This window comes from Sminthopsis crassicaudata, chromosome 5, assembly GCF_048593235.1.
Source record: "Sminthopsis crassicaudata isolate SCR6 chromosome 5, ASM4859323v1, whole genome shotgun sequence".
Lineage (NCBI taxonomy): Eukaryota > Metazoa > Chordata > Mammalia > Dasyuromorphia > Dasyuridae > Sminthopsis > Sminthopsis crassicaudata.
In genome coordinates, this window is record NC_133621.1 from 285,532,447 (window position 1) to 285,550,223 (window position 17,777).

Here is a 17,777-nt window from a genome sequence, read left to right on the forward strand (position 1 = left end):
CTATATGACCTAGATATTTCAAGATGGTTAATAATTTGTTTAATAATGACATGTTATAAAATCTTCAGTTAGATTTTCCATCAAATCTGAAAAAAAAAAAAAAAGAGAAATAGTTTCTCGAGAAATTTGAGAACTGTTTTAGCATTATTATAATAAAAGGCATATAACATTCCAAAGATAAAGAGGGGAGCCTTCTTTGAAAAGAACACATCAATTTTGTGGCACTCAGACTTCCATATAGTCCAACTTTCACAGTCATATATTGCTACTGGAAAACCACAGCTTTAAGTATGTCAGCAAGGTAAAGTCTCTTTGTTATATGTTGTCCAGATTTGCCATAGCTTTTCTTCCAAGGTGCAAATGTCTTAATTTCATGGCTGCAGTTGCTGTCTGCTAATCTTTGAGCCCGAGAATAAAAACTTTGACACTGCTTCCTTTTTGTATTCCTTTCTTTGCCAGGAAGTAATGGGACCAGTTGCCAAAATCTTAGTTTTTTGGGATGGTAAGCCTCAATCCAGCTTTTACATACTCTTCTTTCACTCTCATTAAGAGGCTTCTTAATTTCACTTCTTGCCATGAAAGTGGCATCTGAAATTATTGATATTTTTCCTGGCAGCTTTAATTCTGGCTTTTCATTCATTGAACCTGAAATTTCCCAAGATATGCTCTGCATATAAGTTAAGTTAAATAGTAAGGTGGAAAAATATATAGTCTTGTATTTCTTTTCCAGTCTTAAACCAATCAGTTGTTCCATATTTGGTTTTGATTTGCTTTTTGGCCCACATAGATTCCTCAGAAGACAAGAAAGATGAGCAGATATTCCCATGTTTTTGAGGACTTTACACATTTTGTTGTGATCCAGGGCGAATTTATGTAGTCTGTATGGCTCTTCTCTCCTCCTCCCCCCCCCCCCCCCAACTCCCATGCTTTCTCTATTATCTAACTGATGTTGGCAGTGTGGTTTCTAGTTCTTCTGCCTCTTGGAAAACCATCCTGTTCTTCTGATAATTCTCCATTTTTATTTTTGCAGAAGCCTCACTTCCAGAATTTTAAGCATAAGCATAACTTTGGTAGTACTTGAAATGAAGACAGTTGTGTTCCTTAATTTGAAGGCATTGGTCTTTATGATTGGGATGGAAACTGGTCTTTTCCAATCCACAAGAATAATTGACCATTTCGACTAAAATTTTCAAAAAATTTCGTATACACACTCAGCTATTAAGCTAGTGGACTCAGGACTTAATTCATGAAATTCTTGTGCTTTGCCTTTTTTAAAAAAACTTCATTAAAATGTTAAAATATGTTCTAAAAATAGATTACTGAAAAACTCATTTTTATTTCCAATGTAATTGTGTGTAAAGTGTGCTGACTGTGAAGATAAATGGATATTTTATTTATGTGGAAAAGAATCATAGATATTTATAAAGAACATACTGTTGTTTACAGAAAGCCACAAAGAAAACTGATAAACCCCGATCAGAGGAGAAAGATGATCTTGATGTAACTGAACTCTCAAATGAAGAGCTGTTGTGTCAACTGGTGAAATATGGAGTAAATCCTGGCCCTATTGTGGGTAGGTTAATCTAAATTCTTTTCATTTTCTGACTGTACCAAATTATTGCCTTAAGTTTTCATTTGAGTCAAAAGTAGACAGTACTTATTATCTGATCTCATTACATCAACTGGGACTTAGTAATCACTTAACATGTGTGCTTGAAGTAATGTACAATATATTGGAAATACAACAGAAAGCCAAAATTCCATCTGTTTTAATGTTTACATTCTAGTGAGAAATACTTGTATTTCTCACTATGTTTAATATGCATATTAATATATATAAATCAGGTATTCAAAAAATATTTGTTAGGAACCTTTCTGTGTATAAAGCTCTGTGCTAAATACTACATACACACTTTTTTTTTTTTTTTTTTTTAACTATGGGGACTTCTAGCAATATAGATTGCCTCAGATAACTTAGAATTGTATGCTAACTGTCCCTTAGTCTCCCAAATCATTTGCTATCTAAATGTGTTAAGACTTTAGTTTGGCTGGACTTCAGGAAACAAAGGGGGGGAAAAACAGTGTCATCAGTGCTGAACTTGGAATTGAAGCTTTTTTCAAATTGATAAGACTCATTAGATTTTAGCGGAGAAATAGTACTTTCTATTTTCTGAAGTGCTTTTCTGTGTGATACCTAGATTTGAAGTCAGGAGCACTCTAGTCTTGACTCTGCCAAATAAATTTAACTGTGTGCCAGAGGATCAATTCTGTGTGCCTTAGTTGTTTGCTCTATAAAATCAGGGTAATGACATTAGGCAATTTACCTCTTAGGGATATTGGGAAGAAGGTATTTTGTGGATTTTGAGGCACAACATAGATGTGGAAAAAAAGCCTTGACACTGAAATGCTAGAAACAAGGGTTCAACCCACCTAACTATAAGGCAAACATTTATTTGATAAACCCAAAGACAGATTATGTTTTTCCCAACTTTTAGGAGCCTATTTTCATTTGGGAAGATATTATGTGTACATATGAGTAGATAGAAAATGAATATAAAATATGGGAGAGCAACAAAGCATGGTGGAGCAGCGCAAAGAGTATTACATCTTATAGAGGTTTCATATAAAAACCTGAGTTCAAGTTCTGCCTCAGACAATAATTTTGTGGTATTGGGAAAGTCACTTAATCTCTCTTAGGCTCAGTTTTTGCATCTATAACAGACATACTAATAGCAACTACCTCACAACATTCTTGTAAGGATCAAATGACAAATTTATAAAAAGCCTTACAAACCTTAAAGTTATTAAATTTATTATTTTATTTTCTGGAATCATTTTAGGATTCCATCCCTCAATTTCTTTATCTGTAAAACTGAGTTAATGGTATTGCAGTTTCCCTCATGGGATTTTGTGAAGAAAGCACTTTGTAGGCCTTCTGAGTAATTTTTTTCTAAGGTTAGTATACCATATATGCAAGGATTTAATGTCTTGGCTAAAATTGACTAGAAAGTGGGGACTTCATAATGCTTTGTGTACCATGGTACTTTTCTTCTTTTTTTTGGTATATTTAAACAGAGGAGTTATTTTCACCCAATTATTTAATTAATTATAGGGTCAAGTTAATGCTTAGTGTTAGTCCCTTGTACTCTGCTAGCTGTAAAACATTAGTAACTACTCTTTTACCTTGAGGGTCAAATAAAGTCCTTCATAGTTTGACTCCAGCCTACTTTTCAGACTCATTGCATGTTACCTTTCACACACTGTACCTTCCAGCTAGCTTGACCTCCACAGCATTTGATTTCTTGGATTCCTATCTTTTGGCCCATAGGCTGGCCCTGAAGTTTTATCCTGCCTCTTAAACCTATGTTAGAGGATCCCCTCTTATATGTGGCCTTTCCAGACCACTCCTTCCTTTCCTTATGTCTACTGTACATATGTTCTCACCAGGCATGTGAACATCCTTTCTCTTCAATAGAATGAAACCTTGAGAGTAGGGGCTATTTCACTTTTGTTCCTATATCTAGTATCTAACAATACTTGATTTTTAAAAATAGGCCATTAATACGTACCCATTAAATAATTAAAATAAGGTTAGGTGTTTTATTTCCCTTCATTTTGGTGTAAATGACTTGAGAGACTATATACTGGGCAACAGTTTTATTCATACTACCATTTTCTCTTCCCTGAGAAAGTAAGAAAAACAAAAGTCCTTTTACAAATAGGTAGAGTCAAGCAAAATTAAATTCTTACCTTGGCTAGGTGAGTCTCTCCCAGTTTGTGGCATTCTGCACTCTGAATCCATCAGCTCTCTTAGGAGGTAAGTTTCATCATGAGTTGTCTGGAATTGTGATTGGTTCTTAAGTTCAAAGTTTTTGAGTCTTTCAGAGTTGTGTTTTTATAATATAGTTATTGTGTAAATTATTCTCCTGATTATGGTTTTTCCATATATTTCTTATTTTGCAACAGCACATAGTCCTTCTCATTCATTTATCTTACCTTGTCCAGCCATTTCCCAGTTAATGGTCACCCCTTCTATTTCCAGTTCTTCACCATCACAAAGCAAAGCTGTTATAATTATATTTATACATGTGGGTCCTTTTTCTCTGTCTATATTCTCTTTTAATTTTAAATGCAGTAGTAGTAGTAGTATTGAGTCAAATGCTATAGGCACAGTTTTTCATAATGCCTGGGCCACTTTACAGTTCCACCAACAGTGCATTAATGTATCAATCGGTTCATTTTCTCAAAGTTCTTTTTCACTTTATTAATCTGATAGGTGTGAAGTTTTGTTTTTTATTTTTGCTGAGACAATTGGGGTTAAGCAACTTGCCCAGGATACACAGCTAGGAAGTATTAAGTATCTGAGGCCAGATTTGAACTCGGGTCTTCCTGACTTCAGGACTGGTGCTCTATCCACTGCACCACCTAGCTGGCCCTAAGTATAAAGTGTAAAGGAATTCCTAACCATTTTTTGTAACTATGCTTTTGGTACTTTGAAGAAACCTATAAGCCTTTTCTCAGAATGATTAGTAAAAATAAAAATGAATATCCATCCTATATCCCATCCATATACACAACCTTGAAATCTATCCATAGACCTCCCAATTAAAAATCCCAGGGATTAAACAGATTGTAATATGACTTTTGTAGTATAAGTATTTTTGGTAAATATATTTTCTTGAAATGCCAGATACTGAGAATCAAAGCTGATCATTTTAGGGATTTTCATAGGAAGTCTAATTTAGGTGTTGGCTTTCTGGAAGAATTTGTTACAATTAATACTTCTCTAGAAATACATATAACACAAAGACTAGAAAAATATAAAATTTGGACACTAAAAGCTTTTTTAAAGAAAACTCAAGACTTTATTTTTAATAATGAAATTAAATTATCTTGTAGTTTATTTAAATAAGTACATTTTTTTAAAAAGCAGGCAGAATAGGTTGAATTTGAAGGAGTTTTACATAAGAGGAATTATAGTAGTAAAAATTGAAGGCAGGAAAATACCTTGGCGTCTTTGAGAAAGATTTGATAGGGTCAAAAGAAAAAAGATATCTAAATAGGATTACTTTCCATGTGCTATGCTTTTGATTTACACAGCATGTTTATCAGGTTTATTTTTAACTGTTTAGATCAGTTAAATTTGAAACTAAATACTAGTAGGAAAAGAAGTATGAAAAACAAGCAAAAATTAATCATGAAATAAGGGACCGCATGACAACAGTTACTAAACAAGTTTTATTTCAATGTAGGAACTACCAGGAAACTATATGAGAAAAAATTGCTAAAACTGAGAGAACATGGTCCAGAATCCAGATCTTCCACACCTCTGCCAGCAGTATCTTCATCAGCAGAAAATGCTAAACAGAATGGAAATGATGACTCCGATAAATACAGTGACAATGAAGAAGGTAAACTTTTAAATTGTGAAAGAGCATGTAACTTTTGTTTGGGATTTGGGCAGAGTAGTACAACCAGGTAAAATTATTTCAGGGTAGCCCAAAAACAGAACTTTTGCCCCTATTGTTCTTAATAAAGTAATGTTCTTCCTTATGACCACTTCAACTTGAATCTAAGATTATTCTATTCTGATTATTATGTACTTGTCAATGAATCTGACAGGTTATATGAATAGAAAGTTATTAAGATTTTTCTTAAAGTGATATGAATATAAGGGTGAATGTTCTAAAATCTAGTTTAAATACAATAGTGTTTAATATCTCCTATTTTCCCTTTATTCCTAATCGGTAATTTGACCTGGGTAACTCACATTGTTATACTAATTAATTTATTAGACTATAGAGAGCTATGATTTTGCCCCATCCTCCCCACCAAAAATAATAATAGAGGCTTTTCTTTCCATAATATTTTAGCAAGGAGGCAAAAAAAAGAGAACCAGGTCATCCACCAACTATACTTAAATTTCCTGCCTCTTTTGCTTCTACAGGGAAGAAGAAAGAACACAAGAAAGTGAAGTCCACTAGGGAGTCTGTCCGTATTTCTGAACTTCCAACCTCTCCCTCTGGTGGATTTTTTCAGGCAGTTTCTTTTCCTGAAATTCGTGCCCGTCCTCCCTTGGGCTGGACTGAATTACAGGCAGCTAAAAGAGGACATAGTTCTAATAGAGACCCATTCAGGGAATCTCTAAATACCTCAAGCTTACTTGGCTTAGGACAAGCAGAAAAAGTAGTTTCAGGGGAGGATATTTTCAATTCTAAGTACAGCCAGGAAAGATTCTTGGGGAAAAGCTCACTATCTTCTTTCCAGCCTGAACCATTTGCCACATTGTCCTCAGATGCAGTGAGGCCTTCATGTTCTCCTGCGCTTAAAGACCCCACTCCCAAGAGCCTCAGAGATAGTTTACAAAACATTTGTGGTGAAAACAAGGCTGAATTTGGTTCTTTTACTGAGAGGGCATGTAATCTAGCACACTCAGTTCTCTTCCAGAATAGAGAAAAGCCAGATATTTTAGAGAACCCCCAAGGAATTACTCCATCTCTAGCTCAGGCCATCAGAGATTATGTAAATTCTCTGTTAATAAAGACAGGAGCAAGTAACTTAGGTGGAATTTCTAACCCTAACCCAGCCAATGTGGATAACCTACATAAAGAGGCTGGCCCATCTCATTTTCAAGAAACTGAATCCATGTGTTCTCCCAAAAAATTCCCCAGACTGCATGAGAGATCATCAAAGGAACAGGATTCAGGTTTTCTTTGCTCTTCTCAACATAGTGTAGCTCCTTCTGCCTTTGCAAAAGCTGTTATTTCTCAGTCACTCAGTACCTTAGGTATAGAAACTCCTAAGGAATGTCAGCGTGACACATTAAGCAGCCTAGAACCATCTTTTCCCCTCCATGACTCTATTTTAAAGATAATTGATGAGGAATGGAGTCAAATTGATAGGCAGATTCCATCAGTGGCAAGCAAATATCCAGTTTCTGCTAAAGAGACATCGCACATGTTGTCAGTTCCGAAAGTGGATACTGAAATCCTAGAATTGACTTCTGGAGTCACTTCTCCAGCAGCCTCTCAGGCTTGCAACAATGAGCTTGATCTTGCCTTTTGTAAAACATATGAAGCAGCAGCAGGAGCACTGCAGATTGCAGCCAATACGGCTTTTGTTGCTCGGGCCATACAAACAGATATCAGTCAGGTTGCAAACATTCTCAACTCTGATCCTAGTCAGATACCTGAGGCACTTAGAACTCTAAGCAAAACATATGATGCAGCCTCATTTCTCTGTGATGCTGCCTTTGATGAAGTGAGGATGGCTGCTAGTACCATGGGATCTTCTACCATGGGGCGTCGGCATCTCTGGCTGAACAATGACAAAATCAGCCCCACTCATAAGAGCAAGCTGCTAGTGCTTCCTCTCAGAGGGGGAACATTGTTTGGAGGAGAAGTACAGAAAGTTATTAAAAAGCGTGGGAAGAGACAGTGATGGAATTGTAAGTAGGGCTCTTCCCTGTAATGATAAGGAATGAAAAGCCCTTGAGTCTTGGCTAGCAGTTTCCACCTGATACAAGCCAAACTCAACCCAATCCTTTTTTCTTTGCACAGATTAAAAACCCCATTCCTAAGTTGTCACTTTTATGGTTTATGGTTTACTGAGTACTAGTAATTATTCCTTTCAAAATTTGGTGGGTTTACTTTAATACTTTGCTTTTGAGACTTTTTATTTCTATAAAATTATGAAACTCTATAGATTACAAGTTTATCACCTTTCATAGTTGTGTACATTCCAGTTTTTATAACTAAGAAGCAAAATTAAAATGTTCGATGTATTTCAGTACTTTTAAACAAACATTTGTAATTTCACTGTTGTCACTTTTTTCTACCACAGCAAATTACAACTCCTCCACATTTTAGTATATGCTTTGATAATTACAGTGGCCTACTTCTAGTGAAGAGCTTCTCCAAACTTTTACTTAGCTTGTCTCTATTCCATATTAGAAGTCTTACTTGCTTAATAGCACCGTGCAAAACTTGTATATCGTTAGTATAACTTTGGAGAAAGCAGACAGACATCCATCTTGTTTTTCCCCTGTAGTTAAAATAAGCAGGAAAAAAGGTAGTTTTTACTGTCAGAAATCAGTTGCCTCAAAATATCTCCCATTCCCACAGTCCCTTTCTTCCATCCCCTTTATCTTATTCTCTTTTACTACAACTGGGTCACAAGTCTATCACAGGGGGAAAAAAAAAGTCATATGTTTTCTATAAGTAATTATCCATAATAATATTGTGTATTTTCAGCAACTATGTTTTGTATTAGAAAGATCAGAATTATTATTTTTGGATATTTTTTCTTCACCTTGTTTTGTGCTTCATAAGTAAAACTTTGTAATTAAAGTTAAAATTAATTTCCAAAATAAGTTTGAAATATTTGGTATGTGAAATGATGGTGGTGCCAAAAGTATGTTTATGTAGCTAGTTCTACAAAAGCATGTTTTTTTTTTTTTTTTTTACATGTTTTGTTTTTGGAAATATGTATTTAGTAACTGAACCCCTTATTTTTCTGTTTTATGGAAAATAAATGGTAACTTGGTCTTAAATGTACCAAAAGAATTATCTGTAGAATAAGGTAATAGTAAATGGATTGTCGACCCATCAAAAGTGCCTAGAATTTTTTTATTGAACAATCTAAAATATTTGTATATGGAAGAATATATAAAACAATATATAAAACAACATAAATATGATTGCCTGGGCATTTGCTGTCCCAGAACCCAACCAGTCTTACTTAGATTTTTAAAAATATGTTTTACTACCTTTTATCTGTCTGGATTTTGTAAGGAATGTTTTTTGTTCATTTTTTTGTCTTCTCTGAAATGCTGTATGTGCTACTTTGCAGAGCGCTGTGCAATTAAGTTGTAACAATGTAGAGTGCCTCCACAAATTCAATAAAGTTTTAAAACTTGAAAAATATTGTGTGGCCTTCAAAACCATGTAGCATGTGTGTTTTTTCTTGGAATTTCACCAAATCATATCTTATTCAACATGGATCCCTTTCCCAATTCCTTGGAGTAAATTTGACATCTTGTAGTGTTTACTTTTAATTAAAAACGTGTGTTAACAAATTCACATTATCACTTTTGATTTCCCTATTGTATAGACTGTCTTCATTACTCCTTTTAAATGTTTTCTAAATGTTATCAAAATTTGTGAGGAATTAAATTCATTTGAGCCCATTTAACTTCTGATTATACATATTGACTCTTGACTTTAAAAAATTTTTCTGTTCACTATTTTCTGTTCTACTTCCTGTCTAGTCAAAAACCAAAAACCTAGATACTGAAAATTTGAGAAACCCAAAGGGAGTTAAAAACAATCCAATCTTTAAGTTTTACAGATGAAAAACAAATCAGGAAGGGTTGTGTTATTGTCACCCAAACAAAAACCAAAATTCAAATCCAGGGCATCCAAATCTGTTCTGTCTCCACTTTACTATACTGCCTCACTTTAAATAGCTCTTGTCCAGAAATAAAGTTACTATTATTGTTGGGGGAGGGAATAGAGTAGTTCTTCAATTTAAAATAAAAACAGAATTGCCTTGGTAAAAAATCAGTTTTATTTCTAATTTTGACATATCAATCACATTTAAGATCCAGAAAGCTTAAGATGACTTTACCTAACTGCCTCCATTTCAGAGATGGGGATGGTTTAACAAGTAGTTGCATAGTTTTTTCATTTGCTTTATTGACATCTGGGTATGATTTTCATTAAGGGGCTAAAGAAATAGTGTAAGCTGAGTCATTAGAGATTAGAACTTGTAGTTTTCTGATTCTTTAAACAGTGGCAGCAAAGTTTATGACTAGGAAAATGAAATTGGCTGTTTTAAGAAGAGAGTGTATGACTAGGAAAGTTATAAGCCAGTTAGGATCTTGATAGATTATAAACTCCTTGAGGAAAGGAATTTATCAAATAAATATATCCTGTTTTTAATCTCCATAATAGCTAATGAATACATTAAAATTAATTTCTCAAGATAATTCAGTGTTCTGTGAATGGTTTTGTCGTTGTGTACAATTTACTCCCAAACCTCAGTGGGTTACAACCCCAGAGGATAATAATAGTTTGCCTTAGAGAACATATAAATGGTTTGGGTTACTCCCATCAATGACCATTTGCTGGTTGACTGAAGGAAAGGCTAAAATCATTTTGTAATGTCACTTATTTCTTGAATACACAGAATTAAACAATTTTTAGTTTATTTCCTTTAAAGTTTTCAAGTTACTGTTTCAATTAAAGTGCTTTGTAGAGCATTTTTAAAATACAGAGTTGAATGGGTTTTTATAAAAAAGGAGTTTGGTCTCAGAAAATGGTGGGGAGATGAAAAAATATGAAGAAATGGTTATTTGCTTGAGAAAGATAAATAGGAAACAATCAAATGAGATTAGGCAACTTAAGGCTTAAATTTTGGACAGATCAGCATTTGATCTGCCTTTTAGATTTTCATTTATAGGGATAGGAATGAAATGGGTTGGATTTTTAAAGACTTGATATATATATCAATTAGACTGATTTGAAAGAAACAGCAAGTGGATTAAAGAGTTAATTTAAGTGCCAAAGATTAATACTGCTTTTGATGTTATTTCTAGAGCTCAAGCTTGAGAAGAGAGAACCACTAAAAGGCAAGGCAAAGACTCCAGTAACTCTCAAGCAAAGAAGAGTTGAACATAATCAGGTAAGTACCTTTAGTTTTATGATCTAGCCACTTAGATATATTTAGTTTTTTGGCATTGTTCATCCCACTTAATTTTTTCCTTTAGTGGAGGATATATAGGTCCTGACAAGTGTCATAAACTGTTGACGGTAGAACCATTTTATTACTAAAATGTTGTCTAATTAAATAGCATCAAAAGTGGATTCTTGTCATGTGTTCAGTGTGCAGTTGCAATTTCTGTGCAAACATCAAGACTTGAGTGTCTTCTCTGTGTCAGTTCTGCGTTAATTTTTAAAGCAAAGCACAATGACAGTCCACCCTGTGGCACTGAGAAATGGTCAGTTGCACTTGGATCATAAAACAAACAGTCCTCAGTCGTCTGTCTGACTTGGGCCAGAGAACATTTTCAGCCCTTCACAGTGATGCTTGATGGGGACAGACCTGCAGCTGCCACCATGGAAAAACTCACCGTTGCCGAGGTGGGTCGTTCCGTGGTCTGGAGACATTTTTCTTATTTCAGAAGCCCCCTGTGTCCCTCTCCCTGTGACCTGTTGGTGGAAGGCCCTGGAGGGGCCTCAGACTTTCCCCATAGGTCCAGGCCCTCTTCCCCACTTTCTCAGGCCACCCCAGGCTTCTCACTCCAGAGTTTATCACTGCCTTTGCAGTGGGAGTGGAAGCAATTTAGATTTCCATTCTGTGTTCCCAGTGTCCCAAGTTGAATAATGAATGCTCCCCCATAAAACAATGTTACATGGGCCAAGCAACAGGGTTCCTGTCTCTTGTTGCTATCTTGTATCCTTGAGCAAGTCTTGTCCTGTCTTCTTCATTGGTAAAATACAGACAACGCTTGGTCTCAAAGGATTCAATGAAATAGTCTAGATTAAAGACTCAGCAAACTTTAAGGCCCTATATAAATGGAAGCTATTATTATTGTAGCAGTACGTTTCAACTGTGTTGTAAGTTAAAATGTTTGTAGAAATGTGTCACTTAAACATGTTTCAATATGGGCCTATGGGATTGTAGATTGAGAGCTGGAAAGGTCCCTAAAAGCCATCCTGATGGATCCTCTCAGAGCATGAGACACTAAAGGTCTTTCCTGAGGTTACCCAAGTGCAAGAGGCAGGATTTGACTCTGAGTCTTTTTGATGCCAAGTCCAGCATTATTTACCAAGTTTATTTATTTATTTTTTAACAGTTGAGTTTGTTGTTAAGACTTAATATAAACTTTTGGAATATCATCAATTTAAAATTTAGAGATCTGAAAGATCTTCTGAAAGAATAAACTAGAAGGGAAGAGACCTAGGTGCACACTTGGCTCCATTTCTGTCCCTCTTTGTCTCTTGTCTTCTCTGGTTCTAAGATGTCCCTCATCTGGAACCTGGCGTGTCTTTGGCTGAGATATGCACATGTCTCATTTGCTAGGGAAAACTCAAAATACTTTAAAATAATTTTAATAGTAGAATAAGAGAAAAACAAATCCCAAAGGCAATTTAAAAAATTAAAGGGCATAGAATTCTAATGTAGCCAAAAATAACTTAATATACACTTTACATTTTTCTTTTCATTGACTTAATCATGTTTGGGTTAAGGTAAATTTGAGTTGATACCACTGCCAGTCTGGAGAGGCCCTAAATCCCTTACAAATTAAAGTTCTAGCTGGTCTGGCTTTGCCCATCAGTGCAGAGGTTGCTTTCTCATTTCTGTGCTGCCTCTTTTTAGGCCCCTGCAAGAGGCTTTCTTCTTTTCCTGGAGGGCTCTGGCTTTTAACCCCCTCTTTCCCTATTCCTACCTGCACATTTACTATCTAGTTTATTAGGACCAAACATAAATTCTTACTTATTCTTGACCAACCCCAATCTTGTCCAGCCTCATTGTACATCCTTTGCCCTCCTACACGCTGATTTGGCCAGAGGCTAGGATAGTCCCTCCTCCATCTGGCAGAAGCCCTTCTGCCCCAGCGGGCTGGGTCTGAGGCCATCCAGTGCATCGAGCCTTTCCTGATTCCCCCCAACTCTTAGCTTTCACTGGAGAATTCCACTTACTTTGTATGTAAACTGTGTATATTTTTACATGTACTTGCTATCCTTATTAGAATATGAACTTCCTTTGTCCTTTTATCCCTATAGCCCAGCACAGTATCAAGTGTAGATGCTTCATAAATACTTATTGACTAATAGATTATTGGACTGTGAAACCTGGTCTCTTCACTTGTTCACTAATAATTATGTGATCTTGATAGCCAATGGCACATTTCCCAAAATCTTGTCTATCAGATGGGTAGAAGCAGTCTTAATTCTCCAAAATTTACTTTTCTTTTTTTTCCTCACTGTCTTCTATGATCATATTTCCTTTTTGAGGGAAAACTCCAGCTCTTAGGTCATTTGCAGAGGTCTGGCCTCTTCAGAGTGGTCAAGTTCATGTTATTAGTTCACTTTACTGGATGCTTTTTAGTGACTCATTACTCAGATGTTCCTAAATAGAATAATGATCTTTCATAACACTTTTATTATGTTTGGCTGTTTTTTTTTGGGTTTTTTTTTTTTTTTTAGTCCATACTTTTGATATTCCAGTCTGGGGACCTCTGGGTTTCAAATTCTCATTTAGTGAAAAGTGTAAACTCTCTATGTCTTTCTTTTTTCTTTTTTCTTTTTTTTAATGGAATAAAACAAGCATTTACATCATATAGTATAATTTTAAAAAATGATTATACATGAAACGGCAAATCTCCTAAATTCGCACTTGCTATTCCTTTCAGATACAGAGCAAAGTATATAAATTTTTTTCTTTTTTTTTTTTCCCCTTCTGCCCTCTTCCCCTATAGAAGTGTCTATCAGTTCTTCTCTGGTTGAAGATAGCATCTTCATCCATCTTTTATGGTTACTTTGGGTATTTTTATGATAAACAAAATAATAACATACTTGCTCAAAGTCATCCTTAAAACAATACTGTTGTTATTTGTATACAATGTTCTTGATGTTCTATAACTTAATCTTTAAGAAATTCCAGAGTTAGACAAGACTTCAATGAAGTTTTTCTATATTTCCCTGCCAGATCTGAATAAAGCAGCCAAGGAAATGCAGAGTAGAAGATGAGCTAGCAGAGAACTTAGGGAAGATGGGGAAGGGTGTGGACTAATTCAGCGTGACAAACGAAATGAACAGTTTGAGAAATTTGGTTTTGAAACTTAGGTAACTGGACTAGAGTGTCATGTGAAAGGAAATTGCCTTAATTCATGGAACTTTATGTAGGACCTTGTCTTAAAAACAAAAGAAATTATCATTTTGGAAAATGGGGGGTTGTCAGGCTTTAAAACATATAGAGTAAAAATCATTGAAATTCATTTGAGGTTTTTTGCTTGACAAGTTGGCAGCATATAATGCAATGCTCAGAGGTGTGGGAAATTGAAGTAGATATATACCATTTTCCATATATTTTGCATATGTGCTTAATCCTTTTATCATCTTACTGTTGACTGGCTCATAACTATTTTTTGTATTTGTATGAATTCCATTACTTTTTCCTATTATGTTTCAATTTATTTGCTTGTGGTGTTTTGTTTTTTTAAAACATGATATGCACAAAAGCCAAAGGTTATGGATTTATGCTTTCTGTATATTATGTATCTATCAATTTATTTTTAAAATGTTGTTTTTTTCCCCAATTATACGTAAAGACAATTTTTAACATTACGTGTTTGTTTTTAATTTTGAATTCCAAATTTTTCCTTACCTTCTCCCTGTCTGAGACAGCATTATGTTGATAGGAAAATCATAAGCCAGAAATTTATAAACTGAAGCTTATTTATTAGTTCACCCATTCACCTACTCTAACCCATACTTTAATAGGATTTCTATCGCAGATTCCTTGAAAAGTGGACAACCTGGGCTAGTTTTCCCAAAACTCTCCCTTTTGACATTTGGGAAATTTTGTTAAACTTTTCTTTAGACGAGTGAAAATCTGTCTTCATGTACCTTTGATTCATTAGTACTGTATCATTCTTCCAGGATTGATTATATTTGCTTTATAATCTCTCTCTCTCTCTCTATCTCTCTCTCTCTTTCTTTCTCTCTCTCTCATAGAGGCAGAGATCTATCTATATATAGATATAGATAGATAGATAGATCAAGATATCTCCTTCTAGTGTTAAACAGAATTCCTAATTCTAATTCAGCTTATTTTTGGTAATTTGGTTTTGAAACCTCCCAGGAAAGTATTGGCCTTTCTTGGGATTTTCTGTAGTCATCAACTCTCATTCTAAGTTTTATTTTTTGTTTTTTGTTTTTTTAATTCCTTCTAAAATCAGATTAGGGTTTTTTTGTTGCTATTTTTGGCTGCCACATGGCATTACTAATAAGTGTCAAGTTTGAATTCCACTAAAACCTTGAGATCTTCATATCAGCTTTTCCAGAGATCCTTTATACATTATCATCGTTTTAAGTCAACCTGTCTTTTGTCCTTTACTTTTTGAAATCTGCCCAAGAGCAGCTCAGCTTTACTCATCTATTTGTTCCTTCTGGCCTAGTGGTCTGTAATTCCATAATATGGCTTCTGGGTTTTTTTTTTTTCTTTGATCTTTGTCCCAGTTTTAAATAACACGCTTTCCTTTTCTTTTTTGTGAATTCCATGAGATCCCTGTTACCCTCTTTGCCTAATAATCTCTAGTTCATGAGGAAAAATTTTAATCAAGTTTTAAAAACTTTTAATTGAGAATACCATTAAAGGAAATTTTTTCAGACTTTACTAGTGTGTAGATATCTTTTCCAAAAATGAGGTGGTAAGCTTTTTCGGGAAAGTGAATAATCTTATAAAAACAAATGTTTTTATACTAAGCTGTCTGTTAATAGACACAAGTATTTAACTATTGGTTTTAACAGTATATTTTAATTTTTAAAAGTAATTTGGACATAACAGCAATAGAATTAAGAGAAAAATAACAAACTGGGAATAATTCTATGGCAAATAGGACAAGTGAAAACTTGACTTCTGAAACATAAGGAAATATTTTAAATTTATTTCCAAACCACAGCAGATAAATAGTGAAAAAATGTAAATGGAAGTCTAGTAGTTACTTTAAACAATATGTACCTTACTAGTTATCAAATAATTATAAATGAAAATAATGTTGATCCACCGAATCAGTGTAAATGAATTTTTAAAATGAAACTCAGTGCTGGTAGAATGGTGGAATTAAACAATTGTTCATTATTGGTGGAATTATAATCAGTGGAATTTTTGAAAAACATTTTAATGGGACGCAGTACAAGTTATTTTTTAAAATTACACCCTTGACACGGTAAGCTCATTGTTGGAAATATCACCAGAGATTTTTATTAAAACAAGGTTCAAATAGCTGTACTACTTATATTTGAAAAAAAATCTTAATAACCAATAATAAATGTTACATATTAATGGAATGGAATGCTAAAATGCAAATAAGATTACATGTATAAAAGAGTATAAAGAAATCTCAGAGAGAGGAGAAAGAAACCGTAATGAAATAATGAAAACTAGAAAACAGAACCAGAAGAACAATAAAATGTGTGCTAAAAATGACTAAGGAAGAGGAAAAGCAAGTGAAAATGAAGAGCCAAACAAAAAAAGTCTTTGTAGAGACAGAGCATGGTCCCAATACACCATCATGTATATGGAAATGTAAAATAGCATTCAGTGAATAATTTGTTTTAAATATATACCTACACACATACAGGGTGGCCTTTAAATTGTTTTTATTTGAGTTTATATGATATCTAGGAAATTTAAAAATTACTTTTCTGTTCCTTTATTCAGAAATTTTTTATTTCTTGATTCTACATGAAGTAGTCAGGGATGCCACAATGCCTACACATAACTTGGGCCTGGAGTCAGGAAGACCTGAGTTCAAATGTAGTCTCTGACACTTAGTTGCTGTGTAATCCAGGGCTACAATCTCTTTCCTGCTTTTTCATCAACTGTGTTATTGCGATCATAATTAACACTTTGCTCCTAGGTTGATGTGAAAATCAAGTTAGATAATATTTGTAAAGCTCTGGCTAGCACAAAGTAGACACTTAATAAACATTTGTTCCCCCTACCATCCTACGAAGGGATTAGTTTTCAAACAAATTCGCTTTTCCTGAACTTAGGATGCATAGAATGACAGTTGCAGAGCTGGAAGGGACCATAAGGACCTACTGTCTAACCCTTAATTTCACAAAGAAACTGAAAACCTGGAGGTTAAGGTGAAATGTACTTTGTAAACTTTAAAAATGTATGCATTTAATGCTGCTGTGCTGTGACTTGACCAGGGACACATAGTTGGTTAGTTACAGAGCAAGATGGGAACTTAATTCTCCCAACTCTTGGGGTCAGTGCTTGTCTGCTAGACCACACAGCATATCCCACTGACCTATCATAGAGCTAGTCTTTCTAGTGAGTTAGGAAGTTAAAGGGAAATTAAGTTCCTTGTTTTCTTATTGAAACATTTTGGAGCTCCATAGCATACCCTTTAAAAACCTACTCACTAGCATAACTAGCATACTGCTTAAGTCGAGTTCATTTTATGTTTTCCAAAGCATTTTTTAAACTTTTTTAATCTTAATTGTGTTTAATAATGATGTCTATCAAGGATCTGTTTTTTTCTGATGATTATTGCTATCTTTCTATGTTTCCATATATGATCTTTGAGAGTTTCTGTGACTACTTTCAGAGTTGAACAATTGTTCTTCACTTTGTAGCTTATCTGGTTATAAGATTTAACAACTTAGCTTAATTTTCCCATTCCAAATACACAGTCTGAACTATAGACACTACCTCTAGGAATGCAAGATTACATCTCCATGCTATGATGAGTCATCAGAATGAAGAAATACCTTAATAATAATAGTGCTTTTTAAAAAAAATAATTAAAAGCAGCCTTTGGAAAATGTGGCAGAAGACAAATGGTATCCCCTTGAGGAGCAGTCCTGGATTTGGAGTCTGGGGTGGGTTTGAATCTCACTTAAGACACTTACCAGCTAAGTGATCATTGATTGGCAAATGATTGGATTTCCTGAATAGAATATGAGATTATGAGGATAATGTTATTTGCACTACCTTCTTTACAGGTTTATTGTGATAAAAATACTTTGCAAAGCAAT

At 34.5% G+C, this 17,777-nt stretch overlaps 1 protein-coding gene across 3 annotated transcripts in view; it reads left to right on the top strand.

The window, feature by feature from the left end:
• Positions 1-17,777, top strand: part of TMPO (thymopoietin) — a 33,669-nt gene that overhangs the window by 8,333 nt on the left and 7,559 nt on the right. For 2 of the 3 annotated variants that reach the window (XM_074271336.1, XM_074271337.1), the window contains exons 2-4: positions 1,447-1,573; positions 5,253-5,411; positions 10,598-10,683. In XM_074271336.1, the coding sequence (XP_074127437.1) occupies positions 1,447-1,573; positions 5,253-5,411; positions 10,598-10,683 (372 nt within the window). Of the gene's footprint in view, positions 1-1,446; positions 1,574-5,252; positions 5,412-5,947; positions 8,923-10,597; positions 10,684-17,777 lie in introns of those variants that run through there. The other variant, XM_074271335.1, reaches the window with a different exon arrangement.